This window comes from Antechinus flavipes, chromosome 2, assembly GCF_016432865.1.
Source record: "Antechinus flavipes isolate AdamAnt ecotype Samford, QLD, Australia chromosome 2, AdamAnt_v2, whole genome shotgun sequence".
NCBI lineage: Eukaryota > Metazoa > Chordata > Mammalia > Dasyuromorphia > Dasyuridae > Antechinus > Antechinus flavipes.
This window is the reverse complement of record NC_067399.1, coordinates 142,290,662-142,311,248: the sequence shown is the minus strand read 5'-3', so window position 1 is coordinate 142,311,248 and position 20,587 is coordinate 142,290,662. Positions and strand designations below refer to the sequence as shown.

Sequence of the window (20,587 nt, the reverse complement as noted above, 5' to 3'; positions counted from 1 at the left end):
AAAGCTTGCTAAGGAGAGCCCGGGAAGCAGCCATCTGAGGGGTAGGAACCCTGAGCTAGGTACTAAGTGTGTGTAGAGAACCCCATTGTTTGCGGTCCTTGGCCCTGCTGCTGCTTCTAGGCACAATTGTAGAAGAAATGACTCAAGACCATCAGGGCCCTTGGCCAGTCTTGCCACCAAACACACCCATGACATCCCAGGCACAGGCTTGGATATGGGTAGGGATCCAGCAGAACTTGTGTCAGCAGATCTCCCAAAGAGTCTGGGACAGTGGGGAGGAGTGAAGTCCATGAGGGTGACATGCTGGTGCTACCGTAATCTCCTGATTGTTTTGGCACTAGGAACCCAACTGTTATCAGGAAGGAGTTGGAAGGATCGTAAGCTTCTGTTAGCCAGGGAGCCTACTTTGTTTCCTCTGTCATTCCTCCTATCCCGTCACGTTGACTTCCCACTAGATTAGTGTTGTCAGAAAAGGAATCCTTAGGGCTTAGGGTGTAGCCTCTGAGAATCTTTGGAGGAGGCCTTCCCACTCCCTTCTAACCCTCTCCTGCCTGAATTCTGCCTGAATTCTGAATTATGGTGCCATTAGTCATAGTAAAAGTGAGCATTCCTAGTGACTCACCAGCGCAGTGCGGCTTGTGGGGGGGACCATCCTCCACCCCCGTCCACCCACTAGCCTGCTTAGGCTGCCCACAAGGTCCCCTATTTTCCTGCAAGGCTGCGGCAGAGTTGCTAGAGAGGTGATGAGCTGATAATGTGAGTTGGAAACTTCCAGATTTGACTCCTGCTTTGTGGGCCCCTACAAGGAATAAAGAAACAGGATTTTCTTAGGATCTTTGCTCAACTCCTGACCCCTCCAAGGACAGAATGTCAGACAGGGGTACTATGACTAAACTCTTGTGAGAAGATCCAAGTTTTGGGGCTCACTTAACCTTCAGCTGTCTAAGCTGGGTGGGGGAGAACAGTTCCTACCTGACTGACAAGGGAGAGAAGACAGGTTAGGGGGATCTTGATCAAATGCCCTAATATAAGAAACCAGTGTTGAGGTACAGGAATCCCCTTATATACCTTCCAGCACTAGATAAAACCAACTTTTAAAAGACTCTTCAAAATTCTTTCAGGGTTGTTCCCTTAAACAACTCTATATTATTTTTATTGATGTTGATGGCCCTACATGGGGAGGGTGGTGACCCATAATACCCATTTCTCTGTTCACACTTTTGGTATCTTCTGGCACTTTCAGGAGGAAAAGTGACATACTAGCCCACAACCACTTTCCTTCCCTCAAGTGGGGAGACTGAAGGCCAGAAGACAGATTCTAATTAGCTTCATTGTGGTTTTCTAAGGTATCCCTTACTAGTTTTCTGGTCTTCATGGGACACCAGGCCACAGAATTTCTCTCCAAAAAGAAAAAGGCTCAAGCTTTTCTTACAGGATTAGACTTGGTAAAGTTGGCCCACCCCTTTCAGCTTCCCTAGTGCCATGCTTATTGTCCCAAGCAAGTTTAATACCCCCTCCCCCTGACTTGAACCTTAATCCTGTGTGTAGTAGTCTTTTATCTTTCCCCATGGTATAGCACCTGGAACACAATAAGCATGTGATAACTGCTTATTGACTAACTTTGCCTTAGTGTTTGCCTATACTATGAGGTTTTTTGTCTCTAGGGCTTATATGAAGAGAAAAAGAGGATATAGTTTTTATCCAGTGAGTCCCAGATTTCGTCAATCTCTCTTCCTTTTCCTGCTGACCCTAGGTTGTATACTACACTGAGATGCACAAGATCTTCAGGGACTTAACCCAACAGCTAGACCAGCCTGGTCACACAGATGAGCAGAGGGAGCAGGAGAATGAGACGAAACTGAGCGAGCTCCGAGCCCTTTCCATTGTGGCTGATGACTGAACTCTACACAGAATCTTCCCTCCCCCCTTCCCCTTCCCCACCAGAGCAGAGCTCCTCCTGCTATATATACTTTCAGACCCAGCTCTGTGGTGAAGGGCAATAGCCACTGTAAAACTTTGCCATGACCCACTGGAAAGACCACAAAGGCATCATCCCGCTATCTTTTACTGGCCCTTAGACTTAAGTCTAACCTTCTTGAGCCAGATATTCTATGTACATTAGTGTAAAAGGAACAGCAATAAGGGCTTTTCTTTCCCAAATAACTGGCCCAACATCTATTTACACTCTCAGCCCAGAGCTTTAAGTAACTTGAATCCAGCAGCAGCAGGTGTGTAAACAAGTCAGCTTAGGCTGGGCCAGAACATTTAAATCTTGAAGTCAGGGAGTTTTTTTGCCTAGAATGCCGATTTGCTTCAGCACTCTAGCCTTGCTTCTGCTGGTGAACTTTTCACTTCAAAAGTCATTTTATCTGAGTTAGTGATATGGCAAATAACTTGAGGAAACAAACCCAAAGTTGTCTTCCCTGATCTGCCAAGGCAGGCAAAGGAACCTGCTTGGGCTTCTAAGTAACTGTTAAGAAAAAGCTAGTCTGTCTTCTTTCTAGTCTTTGTCCTGTACCTCAACCAAGCGAAGAGTTCTAAGTTTTCCACTTCTGGGGTCTGGGATCTAGTTTAATTTAATGTAACGTAATGTAAATTTCATGCTGTTTTTCTATTCACCTGTCAACTCAGGAGCCCCATGGAAAGTCTAGGCTCCCCTGACTTCCAATACTGGGGATTTTATTTTTTCAAGGAAATTTAAAATAAATCTGGAACATATTGCTGGTGCTCTAAGTAATGGGGCCTGGGGGTTAAACTAACCAACAAGCTTTGCTTCCAAGGAGACCTGATAGATTCTGAATAATGCAGGGCTGCCCTCTGGAGGACAAAATGTTTAACTGATAGCAACCCTTCTGCCTAATGCCTGGTAGTATCAACAAACTTGTTTTCTTTTTCAAATCTGCTTTCTGGGCTTATATCTAACTGAGTTCTGGAATCTGACATGTGTTTAACTGGAAGAAACTGAAGCAACTCACTACATTCCCTGGAATTTCAGCAAAGTCTGAAAAAGAGACAAGGAAGCTCAGGGCCTGACATGAATAGGTTAAAAACCAGTAAGACAGACACGGGGAAATAGCAGGGGAGAGGGCCCTACAGCACTGCAGGCACACACTGTGTTTTTGACTTTGGTTTATTTAAAAAACAAAAAGCCAAAAAAGGACAACTGTTTATATACAAAGTCAAACTGGAACTGTGGGTTATGGAAAGAGGTGAGAATTACAAAGGTAACAGAGAAAGGCTTGACCTACCAGGCCCAAGCCATTACCACATTCTGAACAAAGAGCAGAAGAGAAAGGAACGGCTTTCACCTCACAAGAGATCTCATCTGGAGTTGGCAGAGTGCAGGACTACAGACAAGTAGTCCTAGATACAAAGTGGCCCCTGCTGCTGGCTCTATTCCTTATTGCAGGAGCCATGAGCCCCTTTCTTCTGAGGATCTGCCCCCTACAGCTCAACAGCTTGACCAGATCAAGGATCCATTGCCCACAACTGGACTCCCTGACTCTTTCTCCAGAAAGTCTGTTGGTGTTAGGCCTGGTCACAGGTTCTCAAGATGTCTTCCCCTCCCTTCCTTTGTCTCATTCTACACTGGGAGGATATGAGGAAGCACAAGTTTAAAAGGGCTCCAGGAGGAACCACAATAGAGGGAGAAGCAATATTTCAGGAGTGAGAAGGAAAGATACTGTATTAGTGGTGGGTGTAAATTGGGTCCCTCCCTGCTCTGATAGGCCGAGAACCAGTCCCTGTTCTTCTCCTCATGGCCCAGGCCCCTCCCCCTCCATTTGCCTTGGAGATGCTGAGCACTGTCAGCCTCCCCTGCCTGTGTTTCCAGGCCCTGCTCCAGCTGCTTTCTGGTGCTGAGAGGATCTAACTTCATCAGTCACTCCATCGCTGAGCTCACAGGGTGGCAGTTGCTGTGCAGTGCCCTTCGGCCTCAGTTGCTAGGTGCTGGTTCCTCCTTCTCTCCCCAGCTGTCAGCCTGAAACACAGGTGTGTCAAGGATTAGAAGACTGGAGGTTGGAGAGAGCTGGGCAAGGGAAGAGATGGGAGGAAAAAATAGGTCTGTGTACTAAAAGAGGACTGGGAAAATCACCAGCTACTACTTTTGAGAGTTCTCTACTAATGGGCCCAAGAAATTAGTGGATGAGAAGGGAGGAAGCTGCCACTCTAGCGGACTTCTCCCAATAGCAACCTTATGTGGCCTTCCTCATTTCCATAGTAACCAGAGCCTGCCCAATCCTACCCCCTACCTTCTCTGCCATCCGCTGCATCTCTTGCTGTAAGGGAGTCAAACGTCTTCGAAATTCCTGAAGCAGACGCTGTAGCTGATTCTTCTGCCTCTCAGCAGTGCGGGCCATTTCTTCAGCCTCTGCTAGCCGTGTCCGAAGTTCCTGCATATCTGCTGTCAATGTCTTATTGGCGGCCTCCGTGGTGGAGAAGCGGCTATGGGTCTCCTCTAAAGAGAAAAACATCAGAAATCTTGCTCCCAGCCTGCAGCTTCAGACAAATAAGGGACAGAAGTCACCCCTAGCATCCCGTCAAGATGCATCCGGCTTATGGGACATTCAGACACACGGATTCGGGCTACGGGGCATCTCACCCAGCTTCAGTTCCAGTGTGTGGATCTTGTTCTCCAGGTAAAGCCGCCCACTGTCCTGCTGCTCTGCCCGCTGCAGTAGGTTTCCCACATGAATCAGGCTGCCATTATGAGACACGAGACCCTTGTGTTCCACCTGAGGGGTGCTTGGCTTTGTGCTTTCCCCAGAGGAAGGTGGCAACAGATCCAAATTTCCTTGAAAGGACAAAGACATTAGAAGATATGAGGAAGACAGACAAGGCCCTCTCCTTCCAAAGTGAAGTGACATGAAGTTCTGCTTACCAAACAGCGCCTCCTCAGGGAGTCCTCCATCCAGGCCTTCTTGACGACTGTACTGGAGGCTCCGGTACTGACAGATGTTCTGGCTTACCACCCGGCTAACCAGCTTTTTGGCCTACAGACAACACGCAACCATTACTGCAGCAGGATCAGAAAGAACTATCGTACCCAATACGAGATTCAAGGACTACAGGAATACTTAGCTTGAGTCCTATGTTGGGGAGAGAGGACATCGAGATAAAACAAGTCATCCCAGGGCAGGGTGGCAACAGAGGAGAGAGGAGGTACCTGCTCTGCAGTGAGCCGAAGTCCCAGAGTGAGGAGGATCCTCTCCAGGTCCCGTCGGTGAAGGTAGCCACACCAGTTGGCATCAAAGAACACAAAAGCAAGAAGACAGTCCAGGGACAACACAGCTGAGGGATCTAGCTCCTTGGGCTAAGAGAGACCCAGAGAAAGTAAAGAGAAATGTCCCTATTGGCTTAGTGTTTACAATTATATTGCTGGATTGCTGGCTCACAGACAGGCTGGTAAGCTGAACAGTTAATAAATCTGTCAGGCCAAGTAAAGGAATTCCAGTTACCAAGTTTTTATGCTTTAGGTTTTTTAGTTCTGAAACTAGCTCTATAAAATTCAAAGTGTGAACATTATCCTAACAAGCCCTAGGGGTTTTGACCTTGATATTTGATGAATATCAAGTGGAGGTTAATCATATTCTCAGATAGTGAATTCTATTGGCCCTATCTTCATATGTACACATATTTTCTCTTTAAGTGCATATTCTTCATCAGATGGAAAAAGCAAGGGCCATTTGGTGTCCGTCAACACTGATAAAGTTCTAAAAGTGTTATGCAAATCAGAGGCTTCCCCAAACTATGATAACCCAACTCAATGAGGAAGAAGAGGTGGGAAAGGAGAGATCCTCACCATGTCTTGGAGTGAGGAGAATTCCATCTCTGATTGGTTTGAGGCAACAGACCGTACCTCAGCATCTTCTAGCTTTGCCCCTGCTGAAGAGTCCCAGAAAAACAAGGTGAGGGGGCCATCAGATCCAAACCAACTACATCAAAATTCCCTCCCTCCTCCCTCAGACTTCCTCCATACCAAAATCTTCTTCCACATCTTCCCTCAGCAGCAACAGTTCTGCATCCAAGCTCAACTCACAAAGGTCCTCAGATGCTTCACCCCGGCCCTTCTCCTCCTCCTCCTCAGCAGAGGCTGGAGGCTTAGGCAGAAGCCCATCCTCCTTTTGAGAGGGACTCTGAGAGGGACAGAAGAGTAATAACAATTAGCCCACATTTATATGTTACTCGCAAAACATTTTAAATATATTAATTGAAGTTCAAGGTGCTCTTGGGAAATTCTAGATATCTGTAATAAAATTTAGCTAGTTAATCACAAGGAATGCACAGAAGGTAAGGAATTCTCATGGCCCAAAAAAACATTCCCTTCCCTCATTGCAACAACTCCCTTTTCTCAACACAGCCCTGTTTTAAGACCTGGAATTAAAACCTAGTTTCATCCCTGTAGGCCACAATGATTAGAATGTATATGAAGATTCATCTTCATTTCCGGATCCTTGTGCCTATTCTGCCTCTTTACCTAAAATTACACCAATTCTTAGGGCAGTTTAACTCATGATGATAGCCACCACAACAAGGAAAACCCAAAGGCCCATAAACTACTTCAACCAGCAAATACTTTATCTTCTTTCAAGGAAGGGAAACAGAACAGCCAAAAGCAACAACGTCATTTAGAGTACACACCCAGGGAAACACACATTCAAAGGTATTCACTACCCTCATTTGCAGACCATAGCAGAAAGTAATTAGTTGATACAAAACCAAACAAGTTTGCAGAGAGCTTGACATATAAGATCCACTTAAGCTAAGAGTATTTATATGAAACTTAAGGAAAACAAACAGGTGCAGAATAGGACATCTGTGCACGTGCACTCTCGCACACACATACACATGTGCATGTATTTGTATCTCTTTAAAACTGTTGATTAGTGGAATTACATCAGGATTCAGAACCAAATGTGCTATTGAAAGAAACTAGAAAATTAAAAGATGAAGTCACAAAGTTGACTAGATCAAATCAAGTATAAACATAAAACATACTGTGCAAAAGGCAGCATGACTTGAATTACTAAGATCCAATTTTCAAGATAATCTCAAAAGTAAAGAATGAAGTCCCCAAATCAGATATTACCCCCCAAAAAAGGCAGCTGCCTGAAGACATTAAGAACTACCAATGATTTAAAACACCGAAGCACTTAGAAAATATTTGTCAAGTTGGAATAAAAAACACCTACTGCTCCGATAAACTTATGAGATGCTATGGATGGGTACTCCAATAAGCTGATCCACAAGTGTATGTTTTGGATACACCTCAGATAGGCAACAAACTTGGCCCAAAAGTGAATCAATAAGAAAATGATTTGTATTGCATTTGGGGAAATGCACCATTTTCAAACTGCTCCCCAACATTCAAAAAACGATGCGATATATAACTGAGTCATATAACACCATGATCTCCAACTGGTACTTGGTGGACCTACGTAGGACTACAACATATTGTCATAAAAGGAGGGTTTGATGAAATGTACTAGTATCCATATATCTGAATAGGCCTAAAGAAAGGTCTTCAGAAAACTGGGTAGATCCTCTGAAGGATTAATGAGAAGATATTTTAAAAATTAGGTGGCTTAAGATCTGTGCCAATGGAGAAAGTGTCAGCAATGATGAAATTACGGCTCCAACAAAATAAGCAATTTTCGTCCACCTAAATTACTGGGAGCTAGATAATAAATGGAGGGGGGAAGGGAAGAAAAACTAGATGGGGGAAGGAAGGAAGAAAAAAAGATTGATTCATTAAGTGCCTGTTTTACTCTAGGCACTTTGCTAAAAGCACTTTACAAATTATTACAATTGACTGTCTAAACACCTCTATGAGACAGTGTTATTATCCCCATTTTACAGCTGAGGAAACTGAGGCAAATAATGGTTAATGATTTGCCTAGGGTCATACAGCTAGTATCTGAGGCAGATTTGACTTGTGTCTATCTTATTCATGGGCCAGCACTCTATCTCTTGCACCACAGTTAATCGATGCCTCTTGATGAGAAGTTTCATTTGAGTAGTATAAAATCCTCAAATCCAAGATCCAGAAGTGAAATCATGTTCACTAAATCATATCCAGCAGAAAAATGCATTCACTCATTTTAGAAAAGTATTCTGACAAAGATTAAAGCAAAAAGATTTTGGGCTAACCTTCAGCAACCAGAACAATGATCTACATCCCCTGTTCCCTAAGCATTCTGGCTGACTTTTTCGGGCTCTCTGACTTATCACCTATGCATCCTTTACCTCTATGTCCAGAAAAATCTTTGCTCCTGATTTGCTCGCTTCCTTTTCTCTTTCATTCTCAGTCTTTATTAGCTCATCATCCATATCATGAGGCCCTCTTCTCCCTCTCTGTTCCCTCTCAGTAATCCCTTCAGCTCCTATAGGTTTAATCACTTTCTTTGTAGATTTTGGCCTAATCTATAGAATCACCCCATTTCCTCCCCAAGGTTTAGTCTCCTACCAACTGCCTATTGGATGGTTCAAACTGGATATCCTGGAAGCATCTTAAACTCAATGTGTCTAAAGATGAATTCCTTCTCTTTTCCTCTAAGCCTCCCCTCCTCCTAACTCCCTATTTCTGGGGCAGGCTCCAGCCCCTTCCAGCCTTATAGGCTCTCAAGCTCAGCATTCTCCTGGGCTCTTCACTCTCACTCCACAGGCCCAACTGACTGTGAAATGGGGCATTTTCACCTCTAGTGTCTCTCTCATATGGGGCCCTTTACTCCCTTCACTCAGCTACCACCTAGGTGCAGGGCTTCACCTCTTGCTTAAGATTACTGCAACCACCTAACCCGCCTCCGCTCCCTATCCACTGCTCCCTAAGTGCCTCTCCTTAAGCACAGGCTTGACCACATGATTGCTCTCTCCACTGCCTTTCTGTTGCCTCTAGGACACAAAAGAAAACTCCTGTCTTTAGCTCTGAAAGCCCAATCTCACCAGATGGCGCTCTTCTCCCTCCGTTCCTCACAATCAGCTGTCTCCAGTCTCTGCGCCTCTTCCCTGGTTGCCCCAATGCCTGACCCGAGCTCCTTCTTTACCTCTGCCTCACAGAGCTCACAGCACTCTCACCAGGAAGGTCTACTCTCGGACATTTTCTGTCCTCAGAGATGCAGGGCCGGGCCCAGCGCCAGGCCCAGACAGGCCCTCACCCACTGCTGGCCTCGGAGCACCCGAGTCCTTGCTCTCTGGCCCCAGCACTCACCAACAGGGTCTCTGGCTCCGTGGAAGTTCCCTCGTTCTGGGCTTCGTCCTTGGCCTCTTTGGCCACTTCCTCCTTGGCTGCCTCGTCCTTGGCTGCTTCCTCCTTTTCTGTCTCTGGGGGGGGCACCTCTTTTTCAGGCAAGCTTAGCAACATCTTATAGATTTTGTACCCAAAGTCTCGCTGAAGCATCTCCTGAAACAGTGCTGCCAACACCATTACCTGTTAATAAGAGTTAAGGGGACATGAGTACCAAGTAGAAACGGTTCCTCTACATCCCATCAGACCAACATCGGTCCCAGACCATCCACATCTACCTCAAATGAAATCTTGTCTCTTGGCCGACGATCCTCCACAATGGCGTGGAGGGAAAGGTTAGTACAGCCAGGCTGGGCTACTATGACAGGCTCCAGAGGAGGGGGAGGGGCCTCTGGGAGAGAAGGATCCATTTCCTGCTGCAGGCTGAGTTCAGGGTTCTCCGTGTCTTGCTCAGAAGCCTCTGTCGTTGCAAGTTCAGAAGAATCTGTTTCCTCTACAGAAGCCTCAGCTTCCTAGGAAGCAAACAAAAAAAGTCATCAATTGTTAGTCCCAATGTTTGGGACCCTTTCCCTCCCAGGGATTAGACGTACCATTGGAGCCTCCTGGGGCGGGGCAGCCGCCTCAGTCGCTTTCTGCTGGCACAGAGTCTCCCACTCCTCCAGGGAGGGCATGAGAGTCCAGATGTCTGGGAGATACACCACTACAGTTCGCTGCCGCCGAGGAGGTCCCAGCTGTACGTACTGGAACTCAGCAATGCGCCACCTGCTCCCAACAGAAGGGGGCACTGAGACACTGCCCTCTGATGAACCCTACAGCCCAAATGACCAAGCAGCTGCTATAACTACCAAAAGCTCCTTAAGCCAGAATACATGAGTTCAAACTGTGACCATTCCCTGCACCAAATGCACTAGAGTTCCTACACAAAGAACATATGAATGACCACTGCTGTGGAATCAGGAGGGGTAGCAGACAGACACTAAATCACACACAACACAGTCACCAAGCCCACTCCCTTTATGGTCAATACCTATCTGTAAGGCTGTAAGGTGTTGTGTGGTCACAAAACTGTGAAGGGCTAACAACTCTATACGGAACCTCAATCTGTTATCCTAGTTAAAATACAATTTCACTAAACTACATTAAACGTCCTCAAATAAAAACTGCAGAAAGGGCACTTACCACTTTGTGCAATTGCTCAAATCAATGCCTGTCTGAGCTCGGGCACAGCGGATAGCAGTTCGGACCAATACCTGGGGATCAGCCTTTGGGTCAGGACCATCTAGAGAGGGTGACCACTCACCCCCAACCATCACAGTCTCATCTTCCTTCCTCCTCAGCAAGAACTGTGAAAGAAAATGTTTTTATAGCTTGATTAAATGATTCCTCCTCCATTTTACTTGCCTCCTCAACCAATCTACATAAAGTATTAGCCAAGAAAGCCATACAGAATGAAGAGTGGGTAAAGACAAGGGTTCTAGCTGCCAGAAGTCATAACTGAATAATGTGGCAAATCTGTGGGTTTTTCACCCCTTAGCTTTCTCATCTAGATAATCTCAAAGTCATTTTCCCAACTTAATAGTATTATTAATAGTATTATTTTTTCAATTACATTTAAGAATACCTTTCAACACTTAACTTTTATAGGATTTTGATTTCTATTTTTCTCCCTCCTTCTCTTTCCCCCTCTCCAAGCTAGCAAGCAATCTATTATAGGTTATACATGTACAACCGTATTTCCATACATGACAATCATAGTCATGTTGTGAAAGAAGAATCAGAACAAAAGGGAAGAACCACAAAAGGGAAAGAAAAAGCAAAAAAATTATATATATGTATATGTGTATGTATATATATATATATATATATATGCGCTTCTTTGGCATTCAAACTCCATTGTTCTTTCTCTGGAAGTGGATAACATTTTCCATCAATTTCAGAAATGTCTTAGATCACTTTATCGCTATGAAGAACCAAGTCTATCAAAGCTGATCATCATACAATGTTGCTATTACTATATACAATGTTGTCCTGGTTCTGCTCACTTCATTCACCTGCAGTTCATTTATGTCTTTCCAGATTTTTATGAAATATGCCTGCTCATAATTTCTTAGAGAATAGTATTCCATTACATTCAAATTACCATAAATTGTTCAGCTACAGGAATCTCCTTGATTTCTAATCATTTGCCACCACAAAGAGAACTGTTATAAACATATTTGCACTTGTGTATCCCTTTCTCTTTTTTATGATCTCTTTGAAATACAGACCTAGTAATAGTATTGCTGGATCAAAGGATATGCACAATTTGATAGCCCTTTGAGCATAGTTCCAAATTTGTTCTCCAGAATGGCTAAATCAGTTCACAACTCCATCAATAATGCATTAGTGTTTCAATATTCCCACATCCACATAAAAATTACCATTTTTCTTTTCTTTCATATTAGAGAACCTGATAGTTATGAGGGGGTACCTCAGGATTTTTAAATTTGCATTTCTCTAATCAATAGTGATTTAGGGCATTTTTTTGAATACAGATAACTTTAATTTCTTCATCTGAAAACTACGTATTCATACTCTTTGACCATTTCTCAATAAAGAATGTTGTGTATTCTTATAAATTTGACTCAGTTGTCTTTATATTTTAGAAATGAAGCTTTTATCAGAAACAATGACTGTAAAATTTATTTCCCAGCTTTTTACTTCCCTTCTGATCTTGGTTGCACTGGCTTTGTTTATACAAAACCTTTTTAATTTAATGTAATCAAAATTATCCATTTTGCATTTCATAATGTTCTCTATCTCCTGTTTGATCATAAATTCTTTCATTCTCCACAGATATAAAAAGCAAACTTTTCTTTGCTCTACTAATTTGCTTATGGTATTGTCTATTATGTCTAAATCATGTGCCCATTTTGATCTCATCCTCTCTTATGTGATCTTATATCAAAGTTTCTTTTAGCTCTAACATTCTTCAGTGCAAGTCAAGCACAATTAAATGCTTTACTGCTAAGTGATAAGTTGAAACAAGCTACACCCTCATGAAACCTACAGTCCTCCCTAGTTATCAGCACCACAGGAAAATAGGAAGTGCTTAATTAATGAGTAAAAGAATTACAATTCACCTAAGATTCTTGTAATAGGAAGTAGGCAAGGACATAGAAGAGAAGATAGGGTAAATTTGCAGTAGGGGGAAATACAACCAAATCCCTTTGGTAGGAGGGAAATAGTACCAAAGAAAGTCTCAGGGGAAGGAAAAGTATAAAACTTTGAGACTTTGCTTCACAGATCCCAGAAACATTCCAACTCTCACCTTAATTTGCTTCAAAGGATGTTCTGGATTCTCCCTTGGCTCAGCCATATCTTCCACAAACAGCATGCAGCAACGATATAATTCTTCTAGTCCCGGAGAGGACAGCAAAAGTACCTAAGCAGAGGCAGCAAAGAAAGAATAACAATCAAAAAGATACCGTGGATATTCACCTAAATCATGAGAAAAGCAACAAGATGCTGCCAACTCACCTTAGCACTATAAGTCATGTCAGAATCTGATGGAGTGGACTCAGAGTTAGCACTTGGCCCTTGTTCCTTCTCTGATGATACCTGAATTCGACTTGGATGATGTAGGGAAAAGGGCTGGCTCAGAGGGAAGGCAGACAGCCAGCTCAGATGCACAGCTAAGAAGTCTGGGGGTACTAGGAGACTACGGTAACGGCGCTGGAGTTCCAAGAAGTCACAGGAGGGGCTACAGATCAGGAATAAAGAAAATGGAGTCATAGCCTACCCCTTATAACATCAAACTCTCCCACTCAGTTCTCAAAAAGTTCCTTTCTAATTCATAGCCTATATGCTCACCTGTCCACAGTATAGGGAGTAAGATGGACCCGATAAGGGGGTAAGTCATGTCTTGGCTTCTTAACACCCCAAGGCTCCCCACCTGCCCTCTGTTTGCGTTTTTTGGAGTCATAGTCATCACTGGAAATTGAAATATTATCATTAAAGTATTAAATACCCATATGTATTAGGTTACGTTATTAAATGAGTTAAAGACAATCTCTATCATCTAGTAACATACATTTTCAGATAATCCCAGATAGTAAAACGGTACAAACATAACTAATTCTCAGTTATTCAGGGGTAAATTACTCATTCCAGAATAACTGAAAGCCAGATTTTTTTGTCCCAGACCTGTTTTCTTCTGCTCTCACTGAGTTTCAAAATCAGAGTTTCAACCATTTTAGGTGTTACTTAATTATTAAGACAAGAATTCTTTCTTTCAGCTCTGTCTCTACAAGAATTTCAGTGTTTCTAAGATACACTCTTGAAATCATTTGGACAATGTATACAGCTAGACCAGTAGTTTAAATACATTTTAATATATAACTTTTAAAAATATTATATATTATTTTAGTATATATTATGTGCAATATATACTATTACATTGTAAAGTCTACTAAATAGCTGTGGTTTAGAATAATTCAAAACAGGTTTCTCCTATTATTCTGATCAGGACTTGGTTATAATTCATTATCAGTTAAAAAAAAACAAATTTCAATGACAGAAAACTGTCAGCAGAAATAAAACCAGCTTTGAAGCCTCATGAGGAATAATACTTTTAGTATTATTTAGTATCCAATGAGATACCATGCTCTGGATCCCCAAAGAAGAAACTGTCATCATTGAATCACAAAATTTCAGAGATGCCAAAGAGTCAAATGACAATCTAGCCTAACCTATATCCAAAAAAAGTGACCATCCATCATTTGCATGAAGAAGGGGGAATCTACTACTTAGTGATGCAACTCATTTCACTTTTGGATATCTCTAAATATCAATAAGTATTTCTTAACATCAAGTTTAAGTTAGTCTTTTTGTGACTTCCACAAATTTGGAGCCAAATAGAATGTTTAATTATCTTCCATGTGGTAACCTTTCAAATAGTTGAAGCCTACTATAATGTTCCTTGAGTCTTCTGTTCTCCAGGCTAAATATCCCCAGCTCCTTCAACTAATAGATACTATCTCCATGTAACATGAATTCATAACATAGGCTAAGTGGCAGAGTAGACAGAATGCTAAGTCTCAATCAAGAAGACTCATATTCCTGAGTTCAAATCCAGCCTCAGACACTTAGTAGCTGTGTGGACAAGTCACTTAATCCTGTCTGCCTCAGGTCATTTGTAAAATGAGCTGGAGAAGAAAAACCATTCAGTATTTTTGCCAAAAAAATCCCAAATGGGGTCAGATATGACTAAAAAAATGAATGAAACCTGATATAAATTTAAGACTTCACCATCCTAGATGGTCTCCTTTGGGCACTTTACAATTTTTTAATCTCCTTTCTAAATGTGGAATCAGAAAAACATACCTTCCAGCAAAGTAGTTAATGTTACATCCCCTAAAAGCGTTAATTCCAACACCTCTTTTCTTACCCCACACATATTTCTCAACTAATAAAATGGTCATCCTCAATTATTTCATTCCACTCCAAACTAGATCACTATAAAGCCATGGCCAACATCACATAATGAATCCCAAATGCAATGTCTGACATGCAAAAGAGATACTGGTAATTCCATAACTGATCTACATTTTATAATCTAAAAACAAAAACAGAAAAATGTATTTTTCACCTGACTTATATGATGACTTAAAGGATACAATAATAAAGTCACTGCATAGAATATGAAAAGAGGAAGGCCATCTGTAGCAATCATCCTAGTTTAATCCTTCAGTTTATAAATAAGTATACTGAAGCCCATAGATTTAGGAGTAAAAGATCTGTATATGATTTGAACTCTATCACCATGAGATGAAGAAAAATCAAAAAAAGTATAATTCAAAGCCTCTTGAAGAGCAATTCTCAGCATAAATTTAAGTCTCTTGATAAGCAACTTTCAAGGTTCTAAACTTATCTCTTAGTTGTGAATTCAAGAAAGGTTTAATCCTAAAAAAATATGAACTCTGCAGCCTGACCAGTTGCTGGTCATATAATTGTAAAACTTTGCCCTAAGTTTTGCAGGGCTTCTTTTCAGAATTTTGGATGGCTTTCTTATGACTTATAATCCTGCTGACATTTGGGATGAGACTTTTATCCCTCTTTTGTTTTTCATTTCAAAGGAGACCAAAGCTTCACCACACACACACACACACACACACACACACACACACACACACACAAAACCCTAGTCTGGTCGTGATATGGAAGGCACAAAAGCTAATTTGATCTGAGGCTGCATTAACAGAGAAACATGGTATCCCAAACAAAGGAGATTTTTGTCCCACTGTTCTTTTCCCTAGTCAGACTACATCTGGAGTATTGTGTTCACTTTGGGACACTATATTTTAAAAAGGACATTCACAGGATGGAGAATATCCAGGAGATTGAAAACAAGATGGTGAGTGACTTCAAAATTATGCCATAATAGGGATCAGTTGAAGGAACAGGAAAAGAAACTGCCAAAAAAGATTTAGGGAGATCATGATGATATTTTTCAAAAAAGTTATCATGTGGAACAGGTATTATTACTCCTTTACTTGGTCCTCAAAGGCAAAAAAAAAAAAAAAAAAAAAAACTTTAAATTTTAGAGAGGTAAATTTTGGCAAGATGAAAGGGAAAACCTTTTTCAGTTAGAGCTATCCAACAAAAGAATGAATTGCCTTGAGAGGTAATGAGTATCCTATTACAACCAGTAACAACTAGGTGTCTACTTGTCAGGGATATGAAAGAGATACTCTTACTCAGGTAAAAGTTGGATCAAAAGGTTTCTAAGATCCCTTCCAGCTCTGAGACTATGATTCTAAGATAAAAGTAAGTTTAGTCTCAGGGAATAAAGTAAAAACCTTTAAGTGGAAAAAATAAGCAGAGGGAGCAAGAACTAATAACACTCTTGGCAGAGCACATTACTCATATATCATACAAAACATGTGAAATATATCCCAAAGGTCCAATTCAACACACCTGCTACACACTAAGCAACCTAAGACCTTTGTTTCCTTGATTTCAAAGCACTACGTAAATCTAAAGAATTGTTGTTATACATTTATGAATACGCACAATTTAAACTTTTAAAAATGTAGATGGCAATGTCATTTTAATGAACATTGAAATTTTAGTTATATGGAAAAATCTATTATCTGAAATAGTTTGAAAGACCAATTCACATCTTACATCTATCTGCTAAAATAGTCATTTACATTTATATATCAGTGTGAAAATATGTAACTAAGCAAAATGACCATGGCATATCAATAAAGAAGCAGTACACAAATAACAATTTCCCTCATCCTATTTTCTTACCTTCGACCCTGATCCAGTCGGCTATGAGGACCCCGAGCAGGAAACCTGCTCAGATGGCTCAGATGCAAGGTTGGGGATGTTTGGAAGAGACTCAGCGCTAAGAAGAAAAAATACGTTATAACTCAAAAGACTCAAGTAACGTTCCTGGCTATCTCCACATCTTTATATCTCAGATCCTATATCCACAATTATAATTAGAATAGGAAGCCTATTAGTTCAAATCATAACTATTATATCTCACCCTCCTTATCAACCGTACTCACGCTTCTGAGGGAAGAGTGGGGGAATCCGATGTGGCTGAAAGATCAACTGGGGCTGGGCCCCCAGAATGCCTTGTTTCTGACCCAGTGCTGCCACATGTAGAAGGGGAGGTGCTGGGGACTTCAGCAGAGGCTGAGGAGTGAAAATCAAGAACTTAGGGAACTCTAATGCTGAGCTCACACACCTTAAGGCAAAACATCCCCCTCCCAAGAAGGATGAGTTCTTCTTGGCTTTCAGGTCATATGGGTTCCCTTCCCCAATGCACATACTGACAAGGACTGAGTACCTGATTGGAGAGTGTCTGAACCTTGACAGCATTCCAGGGCACTGCCTGGCCAGGATTGTATGCAGCCTTTACCAGCACCTTCTCACCCAATTGGGGCAGCCTGCCCTTCACCACACTGCCAGCACAAAATCCAAGAGTGCCCATTGAGGAGAGGGGCCTGACCAGGTCCCCTGGTCACCTCAAAAAGACCATTCCCTCCCCTTCCCCAGAAGATCTTCTGGTAAAGAAGGTCTTTCCCCCATATATTTCCTGCCTGTCAGCAATAAAATCCCCTGGGGCCCAAAGTAAATAGCAACCTCAGAGACTTCTTCACCAGGATGATGATGAACCTTAACAACCCATTGAATTTTTTCAACCAAAGCATCCTCACTCTTGGGGAGACCATCAGAGTCTTCAGCCTACCTCAATTGAAAGAAGACTTCCTCATCAACTACCCCAAAGTAGTCATGCAAGCTGGTCACAATGCCAGTAAAGACACGTTGTTTCTCTCCACCCTGTAGAGTAAAAGGGTAGTGATCAAAAAAAGAAGAAAAAAAAATGAGTATCTCTCATAATTCCACCATCACACACACAAAAAAAATCTACTTTCAAACTACCTTCTCATCTCTACCCAACACCCTCAACAATTTGAATCATCAAGATACACAGTCAAAGGGAAAGATGAAAAAATACAGCTAACGTTCCCTTTGCCAGAAAATCTCAATCTGTAAGAGACTAACAATTAAAAATAGAAGTAATCCAGTCACGGATGAAAATCAGATTGGTTTCTGAGCCACCAACCTATAGGGACTCTAGCTTCTTCTTGAATAGAGAAAAGCTAAATAATCCTCAGGTCCAAAGTATAGGATTCCTAGTCAAAGAATTGGCTAGCCACTCCCATTACCCCAGAATGGAAAAAGGTAGAAGAGGAGAATGATCCATTAAAAAAAACTTCAATGGACAAAATATACCTGAATAAAGCCCTACCTGAAGGTGCCTGGCATTCTGAGACAATTCTGTGGCTACAGGAGGGGTGAGCAAACCAGGTGGTGGACCCAGGAGAGATGTGGATGTGGAGCCTAGGAGAATAAAAGCAAAAGCAGAGCTGGCAACTCGTCTTGGTCCACTCCAGAACCCAGGATCAGGAAAAGGTCGTGTAAGACATCTTGGTAAAGTGAAAGCACAATGGAGACAGGGGATGTGCGTGCATATCCTCTGCAACCTTGAATATGTCCCATTTCTGAGATCCTATTTCCTCATTCTAGTTCTGAATTGAAACTCCACAGAGGCTACAGCTTCCAGGCTAGTAGATCCTGCAGCTCTCTCTCTCAGGGCAGAATCGCTCTTACCCTTGTGGGCAGTCCCCATCGTAAATTAGCCCCCCCCCAGGGGCAGTGGGGCAGGGGTACAAGGGCTTGCATCCACAGCTATAGCTTTAATAATGCAGCACGAAAAACGGAATTCCCTTTCTGCTGGAGACATCTCCCCAGGGAAAAGTGGAGGGAGCGTAACCTCGGGAGGACAATGCAGGCGGTTCCCAACAGAGAATCAGATGTGGGCAGAGAGCCTAACCTGAGAAGTTTCGTCCTCCTGGTAGGGGGTTGACCCGCTGGCGCTTGAACTGAGACATTGAGAATGCTGGTGTCTTTTACTGGGTCTTGGAAAAAACCTTTGACGAAAAAGTGAATATTACCGACTTCATAAGGAAGCAAGAGATCGAATTCCCTGAGAGGGAAAAGAGAAAGAAAGGCAGAGAGGGAGAAAGGCTGGAGGGGGCAGGGAGGGAAGGGGAAAGGCTGCAACAGTGGGGAAGGATATGGAGAGGGGATGCTGAGGGACGAAGGTGAGGGGCTGGGGACACGAACAATGCTCGAGAAGAGGTGGGGAGCGGGAGGGATAATGCAGCCGAAGGGGGGATGGAATATAGAGGTAGGACGACGGGAGGAAGGGAGGTGATGTTGAAGGGAAGGGAGAGATGAAGGGGGTGTCTGGGGACGGGGGTGGAGGCCGGTGCGGCTGGGCAGCCCCGTTCCCGGAAGCTCTCTCCCCGCGCTGACTGACCGCAGCCCCGGACTCTAGCTTTCCCGCCTCCGCTGGCCCCGGCCGAGGTAGCCCGGGGCCGCTGGGGGGAGGGGCAGAGGGCAAAGGAAAGGAGGGGCGCGGCTTCCACTTCCCCCTCCCCGGGGCCCGAGCCCGTTACCACGGAAACCGGGAAGGAGGGGAGTTTACGAGCCGTGGCTCGGGTCCAGGAAGCCCAGTCCAGTAGCCCGCGACCCCTCGCCACGGGCGGACGGCGGGGAGGAGAAGGGCCCTGAACCCACCTGTGGGCCCGGGGTCGCGACACCGGGGGACAAAGGCACCCGGAACCACCGCCGCCGCCGCCACCGCCGCCGGAAGCGCTTCGCCGGAAGCGCGACCGCTGCTCCGAAGCCGCTTCCCAGCCGGATATCGTCCTCTTAGCCCGCCCCTAGCCTTCCACAGCCTAGAAACGGAAGTGCGTCTCCTTCTACTAGGATCGGCGCGGGTGCCTAGTCTCGGTGCTCACAGTATAAGTGTCCGGCAACTACTCGAATTCCTATATTAAAGAATCCTTCCCCCAACCAAGTCCACCATTTTCCCCTAACATCCCAGAAGACGCCTCAGAGAGCCTTACTGTCGCCTGCGCGCTTTTCAAGAGCTAGGCACCCCAAAGCTTCCCAAAGTCAACTTCAGGGTGTTCCCAGCCAAAGCCACTGTAACTCCTGTTACCCGAGGTCCCTTACAATTAACAAACACCACCCTCACACCCGCGGAGCAGGGAGCATTGTGGTGCCCCTCCCCCAGACGCGAACGTGACGGAGGGGAGGGGAGGAACGGCACATGGCTGGGAAGTGTCCCAGACTTAGGTCTTCCCAGTCCCCAGACCAAAGGCCTTCCCCTACAACGCGCTGCCTCCCGCCAGAGCCTCTGCCCCGCCTCAACCACGGTCCCGACCATCATCCTCCCCAGCACACACAGCCGTCCGGCCTTCGCCGAGCAAACGTGGCCCACTTCAGAACACAGGGAAACCTCACTCTCCAACTTCCACCGCGGGCAACCCCACCGCCCTCCTGAGTCCCCACCTTCCCCTCCCCTCGCACCTCTGCCTTTATTACCATTACAAATCTAGAGATGAAGGGGCCTCCCTCCCCCTCTTGTTAAACATAAAGAAAATGAGACCCAGAGAGAGCTCCTCCAAGAGGTTTGTCCGGCTACCATCCGCATGGTAGTCAAGTGAATCCAGGTCTTCCCCGTCCATCTCCAACCGCACCCCGCTGCCTCGCCCTGAGCCTGTTCCCTCCCCGTTTGCAGCTGGCGCGGGGTCCCAAGCCAGATGTGAGGGACCGACTCGGAGTCCCCGCCCTGGAGGTTGCAGGCTGAAGCACGGGTCAAAGACCCCAAGTTTCACAGAGGGAGGACCTAATGAGTGTGTGTCGGATTGAATTGAGCTTTGGTCTCTCCAAGCAGCTGCCTTTCTTCTCCCCGCTCCAAAACTAAGTCTAGCC

General features: G+C 44.1%; 2 protein-coding genes across 3 annotated transcripts in view; one reads left to right on the top strand and one right to left on the bottom strand.

The window, feature by feature from the left end:
* The window catches only part of BIN3 (bridging integrator 3), a 43,687-nt gene extending 40,969 nt beyond the window's left edge, over positions 1-2,718 (top strand). Inside the window, exon 9 of the mRNA XM_051975712.1 lies at positions 1,754-2,718. Coding sequence (XP_051831672.1) covers positions 1,754-1,900 — 147 coding nt within the window. The 3' untranslated portion in view covers positions 1,901-2,718. The remainder of the gene's footprint in view (positions 1-1,753) is intronic.
* A 396-nt stretch (positions 2,719-3,114) lies between these two features.
* CCAR2 (cell cycle and apoptosis regulator 2) lies at positions 3,115-20,542 on the bottom strand. Of its 2 annotated transcripts, none has more exons than XM_051975708.1 (21): positions 19,385-20,542; positions 18,636-18,732; positions 18,051-18,142; positions 17,487-17,578; positions 17,085-17,199; positions 16,801-16,930; positions 16,538-16,634; positions 13,094-13,213; positions 12,761-12,983; positions 12,552-12,665; positions 10,421-10,584; positions 9,832-10,003; positions 9,520-9,753; positions 9,206-9,424; positions 5,978-6,134; positions 5,801-5,883; positions 5,165-5,311; positions 4,880-4,991; positions 4,601-4,792; positions 4,251-4,456; positions 3,115-3,979 (listed from the first exon to the last, which is right to left on the bottom strand). In XM_051975708.1, exons 2-21 carry the CDS (start codon positions 18,691-18,693, stop codon positions 3,935-3,937), a joined length of 2,772 nt encoding a protein of 923 aa, XP_051831668.1. In that variant the 5' UTR covers positions 18,694-18,732; positions 19,385-20,542; the 3' UTR covers positions 3,115-3,934. The 2 variants fall into 2 exon arrangements, with proteins under 2 accessions (XP_051831668.1, XP_051831669.1); XM_051975709.1 differs by lacking the exon at positions 19,385-20,542 and adding an exon at positions 19,264-19,375.
* Between the last annotated feature and the right edge of the window lie 45 nt (positions 20,543-20,587).

Excerpts from the sequence above, each read along its gene's own strand:
- CCAR2 (XM_051975708.1), bottom strand. The coding sequence starts at position 18,693 with ATGTCTCAGTTCAAGCGCCAGCGGGTCAACCCCCTACCAGGAGGACGA. Across the intron at positions 4,457-4,600 it reads CACACTGGAACTGAAGCTGG|AGGAGACCCATAGCCGCTTC; the intron begins GTGAGATGCCCC and ends TTTTCTCTTTAG. Across the intron at positions 3,980-4,250 it reads TGCAGCGGATGGCAGAGAAG|GCTGACAGCTGGGGAGAGAA; the intron begins GTAGGGGGTAGG and ends CCTGTGTTTCAG.